Source organism: Struthio camelus, chromosome 2 (genome assembly GCF_040807025.1).
Source record: "Struthio camelus isolate bStrCam1 chromosome 2, bStrCam1.hap1, whole genome shotgun sequence".
Classification (NCBI taxonomy): Eukaryota; Metazoa; Chordata; class Aves; order Struthioniformes; family Struthionidae; genus Struthio; species Struthio camelus.
In genome coordinates, this window is record NC_090943.1 from 102522541 (window position 1) to 102542566 (window position 20026).

The 20026-nt window shown below is 46.8% G+C and overlaps 1 protein-coding gene across 1 annotated transcript in view; it reads right to left on the bottom strand.

The window, feature by feature from the left end:
* BMP6 (bone morphogenetic protein 6) overlaps positions 1–20026 on the bottom strand; it is a 100667-nt gene that overhangs the window by 3088 nt on the left and 77553 nt on the right. The window contains exons 3-6 of the mRNA XM_068931896.1: positions 12906–13054; positions 11453–11650; positions 2536–2612; positions 59–169 (exon numbers count right to left, since the gene is read on the bottom strand). Of these exons, the coding sequence (XP_068787997.1) occupies positions 59–169; positions 2536–2612; positions 11453–11650; positions 12906–13054 (535 nt within the window). The remainder of the gene's footprint in view (positions 1–58; positions 170–2535; positions 2613–11452; positions 11651–12905; positions 13055–20026) is intronic.

The window sequence follows — 20026 nt, forward strand, 5'->3', positions numbered from 1 at the left end:
CAGTGATTTGTTTAAAAATTCACCTCTTGCTTTGGCACAGATCTTGGTGGAGACTTACCAGAGTTTGTACAATGGCATGATTGGTTGCGTTCATATGTGCATTGAGTGGAAAAGAGCATTCTCCATCACAGTAGTTGGCTGCATAGCCCTTTGGAGCGATTATCCAGTCCTTTTTAGGAAACAAATAGAACGTGATTTAAATTAAGAAATTGCCAGCTTGTACAGACAACTGCATGCAATTAAGAGCAGTTGAAAAATTTCCACCAACTTCTCTTGAGGTTGAAAATGTGTTTTCACTAAAACCAAGTATTTGTGAGCTATGACTTTTCCATGGACACACTGATTTTTAATGTCCAAAGAATGGGGCACTCCTCTGCACAGCTTAACTGCCATGAACTAAAACCGATTTATTTCTAGAACTGTTGCGCTGGTGCCTTGTGGGAATTGTGGTGTGGATGCCTTTGTGTGGCAACGTTTCCTGCAGGTTAGGCCCTCTGGCTGAACTACCTTTCCTAGGTTGGATCGCAGCCTCAGCTGGTCCTCCCGGCAGGAGAAAACAGTGCACACGTACACACACACCCCTCCAGAATGGCAACATAAGACACTGCTGTGGTGCCCTACAGATGCTGTACCTTAAATACTTTTACAAGGATGTCAGTCTGCCATGGAGAATGTAACACGTTTAATTTGCATAACTAACTAACTGCTTTCTCCACCTCAGCCACATTCCTAACAGGGGACAGCCTTCTTGCTCTGCACCTGCAAGCAGATGATGAGCCTCAGGTGGTAAGGCTGTGTGCAGTGCCATGGAGGAAGGTGAAGCATCTCCTGACCTCCCTGCCCACCCCAAGCTTTTCTGCTGCTGACACAAAAGAGCCAAAGGTAAATTGCAAATAGCAGTTGGCCCTTGTGTTAATAGTCCAGAAAGACACATCGCCAATTACCATGAAAAGTTTCTGCTCCCTCAGCGTCAGGCTCGGCAAGTCACTGCAGGAAGAAGTAGTACAGGTACACCTCATATGCACATAGTTCTTGGAGTATTTCCCCTTTACTTGACACCAAATACCTGGGCTAGCTTGAACTGGGCTAGTTTAAAATCTAGAAACAGTATAGTAGTAGGGCTGAGCCATCAGAGACTGTTGCTGAAGCTTTGCTAAGCAAGCCTAATAGTTGAGTGCTAACATGGGTATACCTAGGCATAGCAAAACCACCCCTTCATTCTAGTGCATTGACTCACTCATAATTTGCTCCGGTTTAACCAGGCTGCTCTTCACAGGACGTTTGCTCTCCTAACATGGAAGCCATTACTGACTATGTAAATAAATTTGTGGTTTAGTGTGGTGTAAAGATAAAGGGAAAATTAGGGGTGCACTGAAAGGCTGGGGTGAGTGCTGGCTATACTTCTTTTTAAAAAAAAAATAAAAAAAGGTTGCTGTTCTGAAGGAGTTAGCTGTGCCCAACAACAGGAGGGGTTTGCTGCCCTTGCCTCGTTCATGGCCCCTTCACCCCACAACAAGTGGTTGCCGTACTTGAACTCAAAACTCCTGCAATAGGCCTTGCTGGTCTGCCACCAGCCTTTGGCAGCATTTTACTTTTTTTTTTTTTTTTTTTTTGGTTCAAGCCAGCCATGAAAAAGGTGAAGGCAGTGCCTTTGAGGCTGTGAACACTGACTTTGGGTTGGAATTAGGAACTTCAGAACTGGAATATGCTTCCTAACTGGAAGCAGGGCAAGTTAGCTAATAAGAAGGAGGAGCAGGAACGACTGCACGTAAGCAAAAGGCAGCGGCACAAGCACATAATGGGGTCTGGAGTCAGCCATCCGCTAAAAAAAATGCTGCTGTCCCATTAGCTGAGGACTGGGCCTTCAGGTGCTGGGTATTAAAAAGCAGCAGCGGCAGCCCTGGGATCTTATCTTGAATTACAAGCCACAAAAACCTTAACTGACAGAAACAGGACCTCCCTAACAAAAACGCGGAATGACAAAAATAACAAGGAAGCTGAGGGCATTCTCTGAAATACTACATTTGATGACGCTACGGATTGGCCCTAAATAACTGGTCCTAAACACCCCTCCGGCCCCACGGTATTGCAATGAAAAACCAATCTTCACCTACTTTCAGCCAGCGCTAACTAAGCCCTTTGGGCTATATTTTACCTCAGGTTTAAAGTAGGCTGATGGCTAGAAAAACTCGATTTGGTTAAAACCAGTGTTTCTGGGGTGGGCTCTGCATTGATGGGTGAGATTTCTTATCGTTAGCAGTACACAGATACGAGGCCTTGCTTGTGCTGTGACTCCCATGAGTGACAGAGAATGACTGTATATTTAAATCTCATAAAACACCAAGCTTCCTCTGGATTTTATCAAATGTCACAACTATCAATATTTATTTGGCCTTCCTGATGACTGGTCTAAGTGGGGAGGCACAAGGGACATTTTAAAGCATAATGGCAGCCTTGAGTGGAATTACCATGACACTGTTTAGATAACATTTCATAACAAAATGTCTAGTTTACCCGGAGAGAAACATCACACACCTGCCATCCCAAGTCTTGGAAGCTAACGTAAAGTTCATGCTTTCTGCAAGCTGTCTTTAAGTCGCTGCTGTTGTAATCTGTTAAAAGAAAAAAACAAAACAAAACAAAACAGGAATTTAGAAAGTAAAACAGGCAGAGCATCGCTGCCAGGGCACAGCTGGACAGCTCTGCGTACGCGGAGGGTTCAGCAGGGAGAAATGGTGAGCGCCTGCAGCAGCTACAAGGAGAAGGGTGTTGACGGACATACAAAGCCGGGCTGAAGTTTTTAAGATGCCCGCAGGAAAGGAGGCACCCAAGTAATGCTAACTGGGTTGTAATTCCTTCAGCCTCCCTTAAAAACTTGACAAGCAGCGCTCATAAAACACCTCTAGTAAAACAATTTCTTAAAAATAAATCTCTGTTCCTTCAGCCTGGCACATACTGTGTCCCTGCTGTGTGCTCAAACTCGCCCCTGCTTTCTTGTGCGTTTCCAACGTGCGCTGCCCAAGGTGGTGCGTTCAAAACACTCACAGTTACTGCATGAATTATATATAACTCAGCATAGGCTAACCGTTGCCTTGTGCCCTCCATCTTGGTTAGCCAAGAGGCAGAAGTCCTTAAACAGCTACTTCCCATTGCCAGCCAAGCCATTTCTCCCATCCCGCTCTGTGCCTAACACCCGGTCCATCCTTGGCCACCACACGCAGCACCTCAGCCGTGCCCTGACGAACGAGTGTCTCCTTCCTGTATCCTCCTAAACCTCTCCTGTAATCCTGTTTATTGGTAGTACTTTCCATTCATTGCAAATGGCATGGGATCCGATAAATGCTAAACGTTAACTTGCCCATGGTGTATGACAGAGCGTGGGCACGGGGCGCAAAGCTCCAACAAGAGACCTTTCCCCTGGCCATGGCACAACTCATGGTGATGTTTCACCAGCGCAGAGGCTGCTCAGCTAGCCCTACAAAATGCAGCTTTTGATTGCGAGTGGAATTTCCCATTTATATTTAGAAAGAAACACGGCTCAGCGTGTGAACACCTGGAACCGCAGTCCCGCGGAGAATGGAGGATTCAGGCCGTGACAGAGGGGCCTTTCACTTCCAGGTGGCTCCACAAATCCAGCCTTGATAGGTGGTGGCTGCATCTCCTCACGCTCCCGATGGCCGCAGGACCTCAGCGGAGCAGCGTCCCCGCCACAGAAACCACCCACCTCCCCACCCCAGCGGGGCGGCCCAGCGACTGGCGATGGCAGCCCGGGCTGGCGACGGGAGGTGACCCCACTTTGCGCGTGCTCAGGCTTGTCTTGCCTTGCTGGGCTGGGGCACTGCAGGGGAAGCATGTTTTTCCCCCGGATAGAAAGCCAGCAAAGGTCCCAAAGGGGTTATCCCGTTAATCACGGGGCAAAGGAAAAGTGACAGCAGCACTGCTCGATGGGAAACGAGAGAAAAAGAGAAGGTGGCAAATCTGGAGGAGCAACGTGGGAGCTCTCGTCCCCGGCCTTTGGTGACATGCGTTTTCCCGTGTGCCCTCATCCCGCAGGGAGACTCTAGCAGAGCCTGAGGCTGAACCCGGATTGCCAGTGTCTTCGGCCAGTGTCTTAACCACAGGGGCCTTCTTGCCTATCGTACGCCTCATTTACAACTAAATGTACTTCCATAAGCAGTCGGATGCCACACACTGATGCACATGCCTCCCACTGCCCTGCGCGTTTCGGCTAACCAGCCCTCCCCCCCCGCCCGGCGCCCCCAGCACTGCTTGAAAAGGGCACTGGCCCAGTGCAGCTTTCCACAAATGTGGCAGCTGGGATAGAAAAATATTTTTAGTGACTTTTTCCTTGGCTTTGAATAAGCCTTTTTTTTTTTTGAGTTTGGAAACTACAAATGCAAATATTTATTCAAAAGAAAAACTATAATACTAAAAGCACATCCAACGGACATTAAGGGCAGCACAGCATTACAGTTGGGTACAGTTAACACTGAGGGTCTGAAAAAACCCTACACCTCAAAACAAACCTAGCCTCCAAACCACCAAAGATTAGAGAGTTGTTTTTAGAAGCAGTTTGGGTTTTAAACTTCAAGGATTGCATTTCAGACTTTCAATAGAATTACTTCAATCGTGAATTTAATCAAGTTAGCAGTGCAGGGTAGCAGACTCCTGCAGCATAAACATGCTCTATGTCAGAAGCCATCGGCAGCAAGGATGGAGGTAGGTTTTTTCCTGCTCAAGCTTTCCATTTTCAAAACAGACATATCCAGTAGAAATCATGAGGGGTTTTTTTTTTTTTTTTTGGATTAAGCTTTTCAGTCCCTGGCTTAGCCAAGGAGTAAATTTCTAGCAAGAGATGTTTCTAAATGATCAGGTCATAATGAGGAAATAAATGAATAGTAGATGATACTTTCATTTTAGTACCTGGAAAAATGACTTGCTTTATTCTTCCATGGAAAATATGCTGTTTGCTCAGGGGAAAACCACCTGTATTTGATAGGGAGTTAGAGCAGTTGGTAAGATGGAGGTTATCTATCCATGACCAAGCAGGCAAAACTATGATACATTCCAGTAGTGCTATGGCTTGCTCAAATCAGCTATGAGAAAGGGGAGAAGGTGAGGGAAGCAGAGAGAACAGGACTGGGAGCAATCAAATGGAAAAAGAAGAGCCACTTCACCAGCTCTATGAAGCAGAACGTGCTACGAATGTGTCCTCTCGCCCTGCATGAAACTGGCCCCGATAACACCCTCCCGGCTCCCTGGTAGGCAATCAAGTCCTGCATGGCACCTGGTTTGCACTTAGCATCAAGCGCTGGCTATTCTCACGGCCTTGGTTCCAAGTCCCTGCCGAAACCCGCTCTCTCCCATTCTTCATCCAAGGCAGACACAGACAGCTCTACCTCCTCACTCTCACAAACTCAGTCTTTGCTTTTTTAAATGTCAGCATATTAAACATCCTCTTTCCTGGGATTTGCATTTTCCTCTGTTTAATCCTCACTCCAAATTCCCCTTCCCTCCCACTTACTATATTTTGCCTACCTTGTCCTACAAATACTTCAGAGAAGGAGTTTTCAAAATCCTTTTTCGCAATGTCAGTGCCACGTCAAGCTCGTCATCGCCAGGGGTTTCTGAATCTGCTGCAATGCCGTAATGGCAGGCTGAACTGGGGTGAGGAACTGGAGCAAGTCATCTCAAGGTGGGGGGGGGGGGGAGCCAGCCCACGCTTCCCTTCTGCTGAACACCCCAAAACTGTGGGAGTCTTTTGTACGAATGGTCCTGCGGGTCCGTCACTCCTGGGCTCATTCTCAGGTTTGGCACATGAGATTCTTGCATTACGCTGGGCAAGTCTTGCTTGCAAGTTACTTGTCTGCTGTGCTTTCATTTGACTCTGTGTTGATGGGGAATCTACTTTAGCCCAACTTTAAAGATGTTCTAAACCTTTAATCAACTCTTAGCCGTGGCTTTCTGAATTGGGGAAAAAAATCCAGCAGTACAAACACACATAATATAACAATCTGTTCTCCATGAACTCGGTGTATGGGCCTAGAACCACATACTTCCACTTACGGGCCTGGGAAGGACAAATCCATATGGTAGGGAGTTTTAGGTGGTTAGCTAAAGCTCGCTGAGCTATTGCATCTGGCCTCCACGACACATTTTCTCCAAACCCTGGAAAGCGGTATCAGCTGCTCCAGGCTGGCGGGCTAAAACTATCTTAGCCCAAACTGCCATCTGAGGTGACTGACACTGCACGACCCAGCTCTTAAGAGGCACAGCTACGCGCTCCTCCTCGCCAGCTCTACAGCGGGGAAACAGCGAGGGCCAAAAGCGGAGCCTGCAGCTGAGGTACACAGCTGGGAGCAGGAACAGCTTCAACTGCCACAACACAATTCGCAAGAACTTGTTCGCCAGAGACCTTCAAAATCCATGCAAGTTCAGGGAGCTTCTTTGGGAGCTCATATTGGCCCCTTGTGGGTTTAGCAAAATTATCTCTTTGGTATATTCAGCCACACTAGCTTGGCACTTACGAGACACTGTGTTTAATCACACTGCAAACTGTTTGTCCAAAATGGAGATTTGAAAAAAACAAACAACCCCCCCCCAGTTCTGCACTTAAAAATAGCTTCCAGGACAGCACAGTTAAAACAGCGCAGTTACGATGGCTCGTCTCTACGGCCTGTTTGCACTGGTTGTTCTCTGGCTTCACCGAGGCTGCACCAGCGCACAAACCTGACTTTCTGCAAGCGCAGATGTTTCTCTTAAGGCTGGACACTGGCATCTGTGTTGCTTAAAGGGGAGCGAGAATAGTTTGACCCTAGTGATCCTCCTCCTACAGATACTTACGCACTAATCTTAGATTTCTTATAACCTCTCCCACGTTAAGTGCTGGCAAAGAATATATAAATATTTACTGAGTTTAATCCGTCTGAGAATACCCTGGCTGCTCCCAAGGTGCCAGTTTACCAAATTCCACAAGGTAATTAATTGCTTCAATGGTCCAAAATAGCTTCGACAGAGGTCTCCAAGGCCAGCCCCCTTTTCTTGGTGTTTGACTTTGGTGATTTGTCCGGATAAAGTCAGTGTAAACTGATCATGCGGTTAACAACAGCCCACTTACCAAGAAAATGATCTGCTTGGGTAGGAAGACGGCGGGACGTCAGGCTGAAGTGGACATGCATGTGAAGGCGCACGCAGGCGCACACGCAGAAACCCTGGCCACCTTGCTCCAGCCTGCGTTTCAACGCTCTACTAAAGGGAAGATTTTGTTGCGAGATAATGATGGTGTTTATTAACACAACCGTTGCCTGACATGACAGCATTTGGCCTTATTTACCTTCGGTGTTTGTGCGCGCTGCGCTTTGCGGTATTTAGTGCTCACAGGCGCCAGGGGTATACCTCTCGGGCTGAAGTGCTATGCATGTACGCAGCGCTGCGCTGGGAGGGCAATTCCCATTTCTCAAAGAGCATCTCACATTAGCTACCTGGGGCCTCTGCGACTCAAGGGAAGAGCCCAAAAAGGGGAGTCGGGCGAACTGAATTCAGAACAGCAAGCGTAGCCGACAGACATTCACCTGCGACAACCTCTGTAAGGAAGGCCTTGCGGGAACCCGTTTGCCTCAACGCTGTTGAGCGTACGGCCGCTGGGCAAGAGGAGAGCCCGCCGCGCCATCGCCCACTGCACAACCACATTTAGGCAACTGACGGAGGAGCTGACCGTACGGCTGCCCTGGAGACACGATCTGTTACGCTAAAAAGAGCCTCCACCTCTGCAGGTTAGCCAGAGTCAGCAAAGGGTCTGAGAGCAAGAGCTGAACACGTTGCACGAAATCGTTGAGTTATGGACTCCAAATCTTGCAGATAACAGCGGAGAAGTACCTGCACCCTCCTCCCACCCATCCCACTCTTCCATGTCCTGGGCTACAGCTGATATATGATTTTTCTGCCTCAACAGCCAAAAATACTGCCTTTTCTTCCTGTTCGTTTTCCTTTTGCAGAAGGACAGAGCTTGGCTCCAAGAATGTATTGACGCAGGACTCTATGTCAAAGCAGTTTATAACCATGGGGGTTACTCAGTTCTGCTTTATATAAGCTAGTCATAATTACGTGTTTAAAATACAGGGAATCGAGCATTCTTGGCGGAAAAAATACAGACTATTTAGACTTTTATGCCACAGCCATAACCTTAGCATCTGAGCACTCGGTACTGCCTGCAGGATAACAACTACACATCAAAGAAAACACAGCAGGGCCCCAATCCTGCACGTAACAGCAGGCCTTCCCGCAAGGCCTGGGCTCACCAGGTTCAGCACCCGTCCAGCAGCACGCGTCGCGCGCTCCTCACCGCAGGGCGGAAACCTCTAAACGCTCTGTCCCTATTTATACAGTCAGCTGGGCTTTTTTAAACATAGCCCCCAACCCCAGTCCCCACACCTTCTCAGAAAGGGATTCGTTTTTGGACAGAGGCAAGAATGAACCCCTGAGTATTCACTAACACCAAGGAGGGAAGGGCTAGTCCACCAAAGAGCGCCAAGGCGAGCCAGCTGCCTTGCGCCCCGGGGCAGGCACCGCCTCACCCTCTGGGGGGATGGCATGGGGCATCGATTTAAGAACCCACTGAACTAAAAAAGAAAACAAAAATTAAAAAAAAAAAACCCTGCGATCGCTTTAATGCTAAAAACGTACATCGGTCCGCAGAGCAATGCCCACTGGGTCATCAGTGCCTCTCGGGCTGTTAAATCAACCACTTCTTAAGGAGAACAGAATCGAAGAGCGTCACTCTCAGAAAGGCAAACAAGCCGATGCAGTCTCTCCTTTCTAAACAGAGAAACCAAACAAACCTACATCTCAGCGTCAAATTCTCCTCCTTTTCCCCCACCCTTTAAATCCACAGAGGCTGAACTATACCTTGTTGACTACTAGACTGCCAAATTCCAGGTTTTAAATTAAAGCTGGCTTTGAGCTAGAAGAGCTCAAAAAAGCGCTTGAAACCACAAAACGACCAGCTGTTTTTTCCCTTTTGTCATTTTATAATTTTATAGTCTAAAGTGTGGTTGTAGTCAAGAAAGCAGCAATGTAAAAATGGCCCTTTTTGCCCAATTTATCTGCTCCCTCTGGAGCTTTGAGTCATATCTTCTGATTTAATAGTAGTGAAAACTCATTTTTAGCACTGCAAAGCTTACAGAGCTAAGGAGAGAAAGTTGGAGTCTATCCTGACTCCACTACCATCACCACAAAACAGCAACGCAGCAAATAATTTTCCCCAAGTGCTGTGAAAACATTAACAAATCAGCTCGCACATCACTACGATGCGGGAGCGCAGCAGCTGAGTCCACCTGAATATGGACATTTCACGCTGTGTGTGTAACAGCTGGGCTTATTGCTTATAACAGCTTTTTGCCAATTGATCACCTGGGGTGGGGGATGGGGTGGGGGGGGGGTAACTTCATGAACAACCATGACAACCCGCCTTTAAAAACGCGACTTGGAAACCACTAAGGAAAAAAACCAAAACTAAAAGCGGGTCCCAGCGAACATGACAGACGAACTGTTTTCTCTGTGGGATTGGTGGAGGGCTCTTGCAGGGCTCTTGGCCACGGCCACTGAGTCCGTGCTTCGGAAAGCTAAGTGAGCACGTTCACTAGACCCCAACGAGTTAAGAGCAGCAAGGGTTGACGTTGCGCCAACGCTGCTACGGCGCTCCCGAGGGCAGACAGCCTGGGCACAGCCCCCAGGCCACCTTCTCCTCCTAGGGAGCAGCAGCTTCAGAGAGCCCGGGGCAGAGCAACCAGCAGCTCCCCAGCTTTGGGGTACACAGCCTCCTTGGGCCTAACTTGCAATCCTGCCTGATTTACCTTCCTTTAAATGAACTTTGCCTCCAGCACCTGCTTCTTGTGGGAATTTAGGTTCCCCACTGCCTTTGCTGACTTGCTTTTTATGATTTTCCATGCACGAAACCCATGACTTTTACTGAAGGTAGACTGGAGCGGATGATGGGGTTTTACGTGGGCAACACAGCACTGACTGCCACAGAGGCCTTTTAAAAGGGCAGCTCCATTTTGACCCACAAGCAAGGCAAAAATCACAGCCCCTGTGCTGGGCTGGACATGATTATGCCGGCAAGGGAGCAAACGCTCCCCCTGCCCCACTACTGCCAAAGCGCCAGCAAAGCACCTTGTGTCTCCTCCCTACCTGCGGGTTCCCCAGCCCCTCTGTCAACCTCAGGGGAAAACCTCCGGTGCAGAAGGACATCTCCCTCCAGCTGGCAGCTCCTGCCTCTTCTCCCACCACAGACAGTGAGAGCCGCAGCACTGATGTCACCCACACCTAGTCACTTCTGTTTAAAGAAAGGACGTGCTTTGGACGAGCACTCCTCCTGGCATCACCATGATGGCACTCCTTCTGCCCTTAAAATCAGCAAAGCTACATTTTACCCCAACCAAGTTCAGCACTCGCAGCAGAGTGGGGACTGCAAGGCTCTGGATATCTGCATGCCTCTGGGCACAGGCACACGCGCCATCATCCAGGCACGACCAGGCACGGGAACGCACACAAAGCAAAGCCACGCTGCGGCGCGGACCACACCGACATACCACGGCAGCAGCACTCAAAGATGGCCAACGCCATCGCCTTCGCCAGCCCAGCAGAACAGCCCAGCCACAACCCAGGCAACCAAGATCACACCAGAGCCTACAGATTCACGCCCGCTCAAGTTTTTTAGCATTGGCTTATTCCCCCAGGCTGTGTCTGATCACGCACCAACAGAACACAACCACCTATCTTCCTTGGGTGTAGTCATTTCTAGATACAGGAAAAGCAGGGCTCCTGTTGGGAAAGAAGGGGGCAGCATAAGCAAATTAATCAAGTAAAACTTGGAACGGGCTGAAATGTTTGAGAGGAAAGAAGGTACTCAATGAATAAAGAACTTCCAGCACTGCAATGCAGGGCAGAGCTGCTGGAAAACACAAAAGTTTTTCTCCATTTTTGTCAAAATTTCAGAGTTATCCCACCAGCACATGACAGCACGCATAAGGTTGTTGTACAGCCTCTGCAACATGCAGCCTTTCCACAGCAAAACTGGCAAGCCTGCTTGCATGCTTGGGAACGCACTTTACACTGCTGTTCCTACAAGGAAAAAAAAGAACTTGCGCTGCTCTACCAAGACTTTTCCAAAGAAAACTGAATGCGGACTGTGCTGGAAAGGCATATGTGCGATACTATAAATCACAGCGTATGCCGAGATGGAATCTTCTAAATATCTTACTTCACATGGCGTCATTCTAGGCAAATATTGCCTGAGATTCCCTCTCCAATCTCCTTGTAGCTGTCACCTGTTCCTCCGAGGAGGAGCGCCCCACCTCAGAACCCTCTTCTTGCTTTTGCACACCAAAACAAATAGAAACATTACAAGAAGTTGTCCCAGCTCCCAGACAGAACAGACATTGCAACCAATTACCTGTGACACTAGACACCCTGGAAACATCCTGAGCCTGGGTGGAACGGTTTCGACTCTGCTGCCTGCGCCTGCTCGTCGCTGATCTAGTCGTCCGGACGTGAACTTCGCTCACTTTGAAAAAGGCCACCATGAAAGGCTGCTTGTCATAGGGGCCATCTCGGCCTATAAGGCCTGCTTCTCTAGGATTTACACTGAAACCTTCAAATAAAACAGAAAAGCGTGTGTTAGTAAAACTGGGAAGGATGGATTGCTCTTTCCAGCACTGCCACATCCCCATAAGCAGGATTTCCTCTCTTCTTGCTCATGCTGTTCTTTTATCGCTGAACATCCCCCTCCTGCCACCACGACCTACTGACATTTTTACAACAGCACCCCATCCATCCCTGACAAGAGGCTCCACCACAGCGCCTGGCCCTTTTGTATCCCTACGGCATCTCTACTCCATTTTAGGCATTAAAAAGCTATAAGAGATACATAAAATGCAAAGCGCAGATGCATCACAAAATTAGTTTTGCTGCCTGAGAAACACCAAGAGCAGAGTTAGGAGACCTCTTGGATGCAGAGGGCAAAGAGACAGGGTGCTTTTGTCAGGAGCATGGGGATGGGTTATCAGCACATCTCGGGAGGTGGAGGCTGGCATTAACATTTCTTCAGGAAGAACGATGGTTCTCTGCTCTCATTTGCCCCCACGAATGTCTTGAAAAATTGGATGAAGTGATAGAAAGTAAACACAAGCTTGCAGACTGGCTCTGATGCCATTTCTCCTTCCCCACTGCTTATCCTCTGTACTCAATCCCATACGCTTTCCTCCTTTTCCTGTCACCCACCCACCCCAAACTCTTCCAGTTTTCAAAGTTTCTGTGGGCTGTGAAATGCTACTCTTTCAGCCAGCCCTCAGAAGGACCACCTCTGCCTCGCAACCGCATCGTTTTTCCCATGCAGGGCTGCCACCCTTGGCTTGCTCAGATACAAGCAGTGACAGGAGCCACAGCAGCCCTGAGGGCAGCTTCCAGCTCTCAGCCAAGTCATAAGCCCATAGGGGGGGAGAGGTACCCATATACCTGCCCTCTTCTCTTCCTGTCACACCTAAGCCTCACCAAAACTGGGGCCCCAGCTCCATGCCCCCTTCCACTTCTGACTCAGAAACCAGGACCCTACCCCAACCCACCTCTGCCAGCTCATCCTGGTACTGTTCATACCTGGCCTCACTTGTGGGTTAAAGGTACCTCATCTATAGTCACTTCCCTATACAAACAAGACTTGGCGACAAGATGAGAAGTCAACAGCCTTCAACCCGTGCCCTCAGATACTTCAGCTCAGGGTATTCGCTACAGCTGCTCACGAAGGTACAGTGCTCACGCCCCCACACCACCACTGGACTCTACTAGCACCACTTCCAAACAGCATCCAAAAGGTTTCCGAAATGATTCACGTGAATTGGCTTGTGACCTACCATCCTGAGTCACCACGCTCAGCTGGAGCCCCATGTTGTGCTGAGGATTCATCACCCACATGTTACTGGTGGCTGTAACGTCAAACTCCAGCCAGCCTTCCTCCGAGGCCCACACTGCCCGGGTGTCCAGCAGAAACAGGTCAGAAGCTCTGCAGAGGAGAAGAGTAATGACAAGATTGTGCTGTCTGGGATTTTCTCCACTGGCTTCCCTGTTACAACACTGAGAGAAACAAACTGCAATTGCAAAAAATGACGTTAATAGCTAGAAAGCCAACCCCCAAAACCTACTTGCTTGTATCCAGAGTTTTACCACGTGGTACACATACTCCTGCACATTGAATTCAGGACTACAAAGCTTTTTCACTGTTTTGCTTGAGGAAAGCGATCCTAGTTCTTAGATTGGGTGTTACTCCACTGGCAAGTGATTCTTAAGCCATGCTTCCTCCTGAAGAACGTAATTTTAGCCCTGGTTGGACAGTGGTGAGATTACCAGCTTTTCCAGACATTCAATGACTTTTGTTAAAGGGTTTTTGTGGTTTCAGCCCACCTTCCACAACACGGATCTACTAAAATTGACAAAACAAACAAACAAAAAAAATCAAGTATCAAATGGTCATCAAAATGAACCGCCATATAGCCCCTGAAGACATTTTGCTGAGGCATATCAACGGCGATTAGATAGCCTTGTTCCAAGGCTGCCTGTGGTAGGTCTTCTTTATGAGCTTCAGCGTCAAGTGCTCTCAAGTCTACACCTTTTCTGCAGGATCAAATTCCCACTAAAACTCAGTTCAGTTAAACCCACTGGAGAAGCACCCAGAGAAATTCCCTGCACGCATTTTTTCAATTATATTACATGCCTAACTTTCCTATGTGGAACAGCTACGATTCCTATCCAGGATCTGCGATCAACATTACAAAATGGATACCTGGCATTGATTCCACCTCTATCACTCTCTCCCCCCTTGAATATTTTTCTAACAATAACTTAATGGAAATGAGCAAACAGGGTACCTCTCCTTTCCACTCATCAAAGGTTAACTTAAAAAAAAAAATATTTGAATTACATTTTATTTTTGGCCAACTGCTATGTCATACTGCCCAGCAGCTTGGGTTACATGAGATCACACATGGAAAAACAAGCACTTAAGTATATTAGGGCTCCTAGTGCAGCTATTTTTACAGTGTGGAGGCTTTCCTCCGCCTTGCTGGTAGCCGCACGCTCTGTGGTTGACTCAGCAGCCTTTCCCACAGAAGTCTTTGCCACCGCTCTTCCAACAGGAAGAGTGCTTCAGGAACAACTCTGATCTTCACCTCCAACAGCAACGAGGGGCTGGGGTTGGCCAGCTGCTACACGTTTTGGAAACCTCTAGGTTGAAAGATTTGGGCATTCCCAGCCGTGGTATATAATTTTAAGTGCTGCTTGAAGGAGGTTGCAAACAGCAGCTGCAGCTGAGACCCCTCTCCAGGATAAGAGATCCTGCTAGATCATTCCTATGCCTTATTAAAAGGTACAGATTGGTCCTCTACAATGAAATGGGCTATATCTGAAAATGGTTTTTCCTAGCACCTATTCTGCCCTTCCTCCTCACACTTTGCTTTTTGATCTCCTGTCTCACCTCCCCTCCTGCAAGTGCCACGTTCTCCCCTACACGCTCCTGCTCCAGGGAACATCTCACTCGAGCCTCCAGATTACCATAGCTTCGGTGTTATTCCCACGCAAACCAAAGAGGTCCAGCTGCAAAGCTGCTGAGACATCTGTATGAGCTTTCACGAACATTTGACCACTTTGAATTAGTCAGGTCTGCAGCAAGGTAAAGAGGAGGCTCAGAGCTTTTTCCCCCTTGCCTTGCATTTCGTGAAGGCACTTGGGCATCACAGAGCTGTAAAGCCAAAAAGGACCACAAAGCATCATCTAGTCTATCCCCCTGAACTCCAGGCAGGATCAGCTACATCCATGTTATTCCTGAGATGTTTGTCTGGCTTATTCTTAAAGACTTCCGGTCTCAGGAACTACTCAGTCACTCCAGGAAATCAAATATGCTTTCAAATATAATGAATTGGGGGGTGGGAGGGTTGTTTGTTTGTTTGGGGGGTTTCTTTTTTTTTTTTTTTTTTTTGCTTTTCCTGGTAGTATCTCATCTAGTGGAGGAAGGAATGACACAACAATTTCCTCTTCTTCAAGAAAGACTAGGTCTTCAGTCTTTCCTCATGGGCCATATTTTCTAGACTTTGGCTATTCTCATCACTCTCTACACGCCCAACTCCAACCAAGAGCTCACTGATGCTGAGTATAGTGGAAGGACAATTTTCATGTGTCTAACAGACTGTGCCTCTGCTCATACATTTCAGAATAGTATTTTGGCTTTTTCCTAAAACTCACACTGTTAACTCATGTTCATCTTGTGATTCTCTACAAACCTTAGATCCATGCTCCTGAACTGCAAAGTACCTACTCATTTCCTTTGGTGACTTGGCATGCCTAAATGTAATACCTTGCACTTCTTTCTACCAAATCACACTTCTTTGCCCCTGACTGAACCTCCAGCGAGATTATTTAAAATACAAACTTGTCTTCCAGTGGTCCTCTCCAATCTCGGCGTCCTCCATAAATGTAAAGACTGCCAGATCAAGGTAAAATACTACCAAATCAGAGTCTTACATTTCACACTCACTTTGCACAGGCTTAAACTCCTTTATAAAACACAGACTAATGGACAACTGGCTTTTCCAATCTTTCCAGTCTTTAACCCCACCCCATTTTTTACCCTGCAAAATAGGGTGGTATGTCTTCCCCTCCTCTAAGAAAATCATCTCAAATGTGGCCAACTAATAAATTCTTGGAAACTGCTGCACATACAGGTTCAATGAAGCTTAGCAGCGAAATTTTCTGGATGTTTCATCTGCAGAAAACATGCTTCCTCCTCCTCTCCCTCTTGGTAAACCAAATACCAGGTACCACCTTGAGGAGAGTCTGCTCTACCCTACAGCTGCATGGCAGAAAAGAAACATCTTTGCTATTCCTGACAAAAAGCCATACCACGTCTGCCCTGGAACGGAGACCAGGAGATCTCCCATGCTGGACCCGGGGCAGAAGGGAAAGAAAATCTAATTAGAATGGGAAGGGTGCTGAACCTGGTGCAATAGTGAGGGACACAGACATACAAGGACTAAATAGAGAGGCCTTGGATAGAAGTGGAAAGTCTTCAGAGATGAGGGAGTAGAGGAGGATCTGTGATCAGCACGTACTCTGTGAAGCAAGCTCATTGTTCCTGACTCAGCATTCCTCTGCTTCTAAAAGTATTTGTGAAACTACTGGCATCTTCCTGTGGGGACGGCTCACAGAGGATTACAACCTACTATTGCTGCCATTTGTGGCGAAACTGCTGCCAAGAAACTCAAGTGGCAGAGGTCTGTGGTGTGAATCCCACAGTTCCAGTCCTGCCCATAATGTTCACAGGGAAATGCAGCCTCCTGATTGAATTTGCTTTTCTTTTTTTCCAGTTCTGCTTTCTAAAGACCATGGAAATCATATTTATTCCATTCCTCTCCCATTAAGACTTCAAAAGAAAGACAGGCAGCCTAAGAGCTGAAGTGGCTGTTTAGCCTTATATTATTAGCACTTCTGATGCTGGCCTGTAGGGAGATTGAGGCAGGGACCATTTGTGTCTTCTGTGTTTGCACATTGTTTGCTTGGCAGGTCCATATTCTGCAGCCTCGCCTACTGCAAAGGTTGGATGAGCAAAAGAACAGGGGACTCCTGCAAGGCAGCGGGCAGTGCTGGATAACAGCTTTGGAGAGGTGGATTTCACGTGGTTCCCCTCTGAGTACGGAAAGTCCTGCAGAGCAAACTTAAGGCTTGGGCTGAAAAGTGCATTTGCCACTTTCTGAATGTCCAAACCGAAATGCCTGGCCCAGGTTTGCAGAAGCACCCACAACTGCAATCAAAGTCAACAGAGGTCTGTTCTGGGTAAAATATGTTATATAGTGCCATACATTGGAGGCGGGGGAAGTCCATCAGAAAAATCCAGCTGAAACTGGAGACAGTTTACTCTCCCCTGACTATGCATCAGCTTCTCGTTTGCTTGACCAGAATAATGCCACCACCTTCCCCTTAGGGCCATGCATATCAAGAAAAGAAATAGTTTGGGAAGCAGGCAGATATCAGGCTCATGCATGCTATACAGAAGCAGATGCAAGCCCATATTCAAAGCCAAATCTGGAGTGGACAAGAAGGTGAGAAATGGATCATATACAGAGCAAGTCATACGAAACAAAGTGTTGAATTTCCATTCATTAAGTGATCACATCAACCCTGTGTGAGGCAGGCAGGGAGGCAGGCAGGGAGGAAGGCAGGGAGGCAGGCCCTCGGTCTTCCAGGACAAAGTCTGCATCCATGTAAATGGACAACTTTATTGAAAAATATCTCAAAACGTTGGCATTTGAGAATAGGAGAGGTGAGATGGGGACCTGAGGGAAACAGGAAGGGAGCATGAAGAATGAGAAAAACTGGGAAAAGAAAACTGGAAGCAATGCATGAGCCAATACCTACGACGAAGAAGGAAAGAGTATCTGCTCTTAGGACAGACTGAGGCAAAGGAGAGTCAGACCACAGATTTCGTGCACAACCAACTCCACATTTCAAGGATATCACACATCTGCAGAACAGCACCTGCACAACAGTATGGAGGACTTTCAAATTCAGTGTACAGACAAGACATTTCATCAGCAAAACAGACAGTTCCTTAACATCATCTCTGTCTAAACCTGCCTCTAGTTTCTTACACATCTCTTGTCATACCTCACTATCACTGTGATATCTGACAGTCTCATCTCAATTTTCAGTGTGTTTCATTATCTGGATGAGTGTGCTTACTGATTTGCATAATAAGGGTGCTGTAGGCCTACTATATATTAATTTCATATTATTAAAGGGAAGCAAGTGAATGGGAGAAACCGAGGCAATGGGGCTGAAACAACTTTTCTGAGACAAGAGAGGAAATTAAATGGGAAGATGCAAGTTAGGGATTCCTAACTCAAAACAGGAGCTCTTTTTGTTCTGGATCAGAGCCATGAGTATGGTCTGAAGGCTGAAGAAATAGACGGAAGTGTTTCCAAAGCCTCTGGAGCAGGACCAATGAGCTAAGGTCAAGAGAGCAATCACAAGTGGCTGAAATAAACAGAAAGAAGTACACAGTTTACAGGAGAAATATGACCTGTGGGATTCAGAAGGCAGGATTTAGCTCCAGTGTCCTCAGAGAGTGAGTTGATTTGTCAGATATAAATATCATATATGGCTACTATTCTTAACACCGGCATCCTAACCATGTACTCGGGGCATTTATAGGAGAAATAGTTTGCATCTAATTTCAGTGCTTTTTCCCCTGTAAAATAAATATTTTGTTAACTGAAACCTCTGTATAAACCTTTCAGCAAAATGTCTCTGGGTGTTAATTCACTTTAATTGAACACTAATTAGATTAGAATTTAGTCAAATTAGTAACCAGGTCAAGTGGTTACTCTTAGTTACTACACTAAATGTAGTAGAAATGTTCAGATTAAAATAATTTCTCTGTTCTGGGTACACATTACAACATGGAACTTTGCTACAGGAAAAACACCAAAGCTATAAAAAGCTAAATTTAAAGACATAGATGTTGAACTAGGCCTTTTACTTTCCCACTCTCCCTGCCTTTTTTCCCCCAACTGGGCAGAAGTTTTACCAAGGAGGCAGTGAGAATAAACAGAACTCTCACCTTCAAAATGACCAAGTTAAAGGTCTCTTATTTTAATTACAGATCTCAGAACAACATTTTTGGCCCAGCTTCAAAGCTCACAATTACCCAGGTGTTTAAAGGATTGTTACGCATCAACAGCCATTTACCAAAGCATTAATTACTAAAAGTCTCTAAAACTTTCCTCAGCTGAACCTTTTTGTTTACTTTTCTTCAAAGACAAGTTGACATAATAGTCTAGACTGCCTAACAGCAGTTTCTGAAAAGGGAATTTTGAGAACTGTGTGGAATTTACATTTTTAATTAACGTACTTTCAAAATACTCTCCTCTTCTGTATACCTCAGGATCTGAGTCTTTAGTTTGTACTGATGTCAACCTTCTGTAAAAATTATTCTGCGTATAATAAACTGTTGAGATTATTTGCTCTTATCCACTAAATAGAGTAAAACCTGCACCCACAACAGATACAGTCTTACGGAGCTGAATAGAGCTTTTCAATTTGAATACAATTTTGAAACCACAGCCTTTCAAAACTGTAGATCCTCCACCTTTCAGTAGAACAATACAAAATCTTAACAACTCAGTATGTCTACATGACTGCTATTGCAAAGATTAAAAGGCATTACACGAAATCAAATTAATTAGCACTCATCCACACAAAGAGCCTCAGGCGAGTCAATGCCAGCACCTGGAAACAACTTCCATGGAAAGCAAAAGGAGACTGTATCATTTTATGGCAAGAAGTAAGACTAAGTTTAACTGTGACCGTCTAGCCTTGAAGAAGCTATATCATGCCTGGGCCTGGGAAGAAGAAGAGAGATGCGCAAGTCCTGTAAGACTGCCGTAGAAGCTGTGAAGGAAATACTAAGAGCCACCAACCTGCAGACAAAGTTACTTCCCAGATGTAACAGGAGAGCAATAGTTGGGCACTAATGGGTGAGGACTGACGGCCAGCGGAGAACAAAGCACAGGATGGAGATGCCGGGACGCTCTCCAGGGGCTTGAGACTCGGCACAGGGAGAGGGGAGCAGCCAAGCTGCAAAACCAGCAGCAACCCCCAGCAAAGCCAACACTGACATCTGAGTGCAAAGGTCTCCCCCACGTAGACTTCAAGGCCTTGAGCTCCACAGCTCTGAGGAATGAACATTTTACCAACGGGAACTGTGGGGAAGGGTGGGGGGGGGTGGGGGGGAAAACAAGAAATTCTCCCAAGGCCCAGAGATAGAACATGTACTTCTCATCTCCTTGGCTAGGATTTAATCGCCCTGAGGGGTATTCTGGCTGTAATGTACTACAACTCAGAATTTAAATGCAGTTTGAGCCATGAAGATGGGAGCGAGGGTAATGGGATAGTGTTTATCTTTGTCCTTTAAGTAAAGAAATAAGGC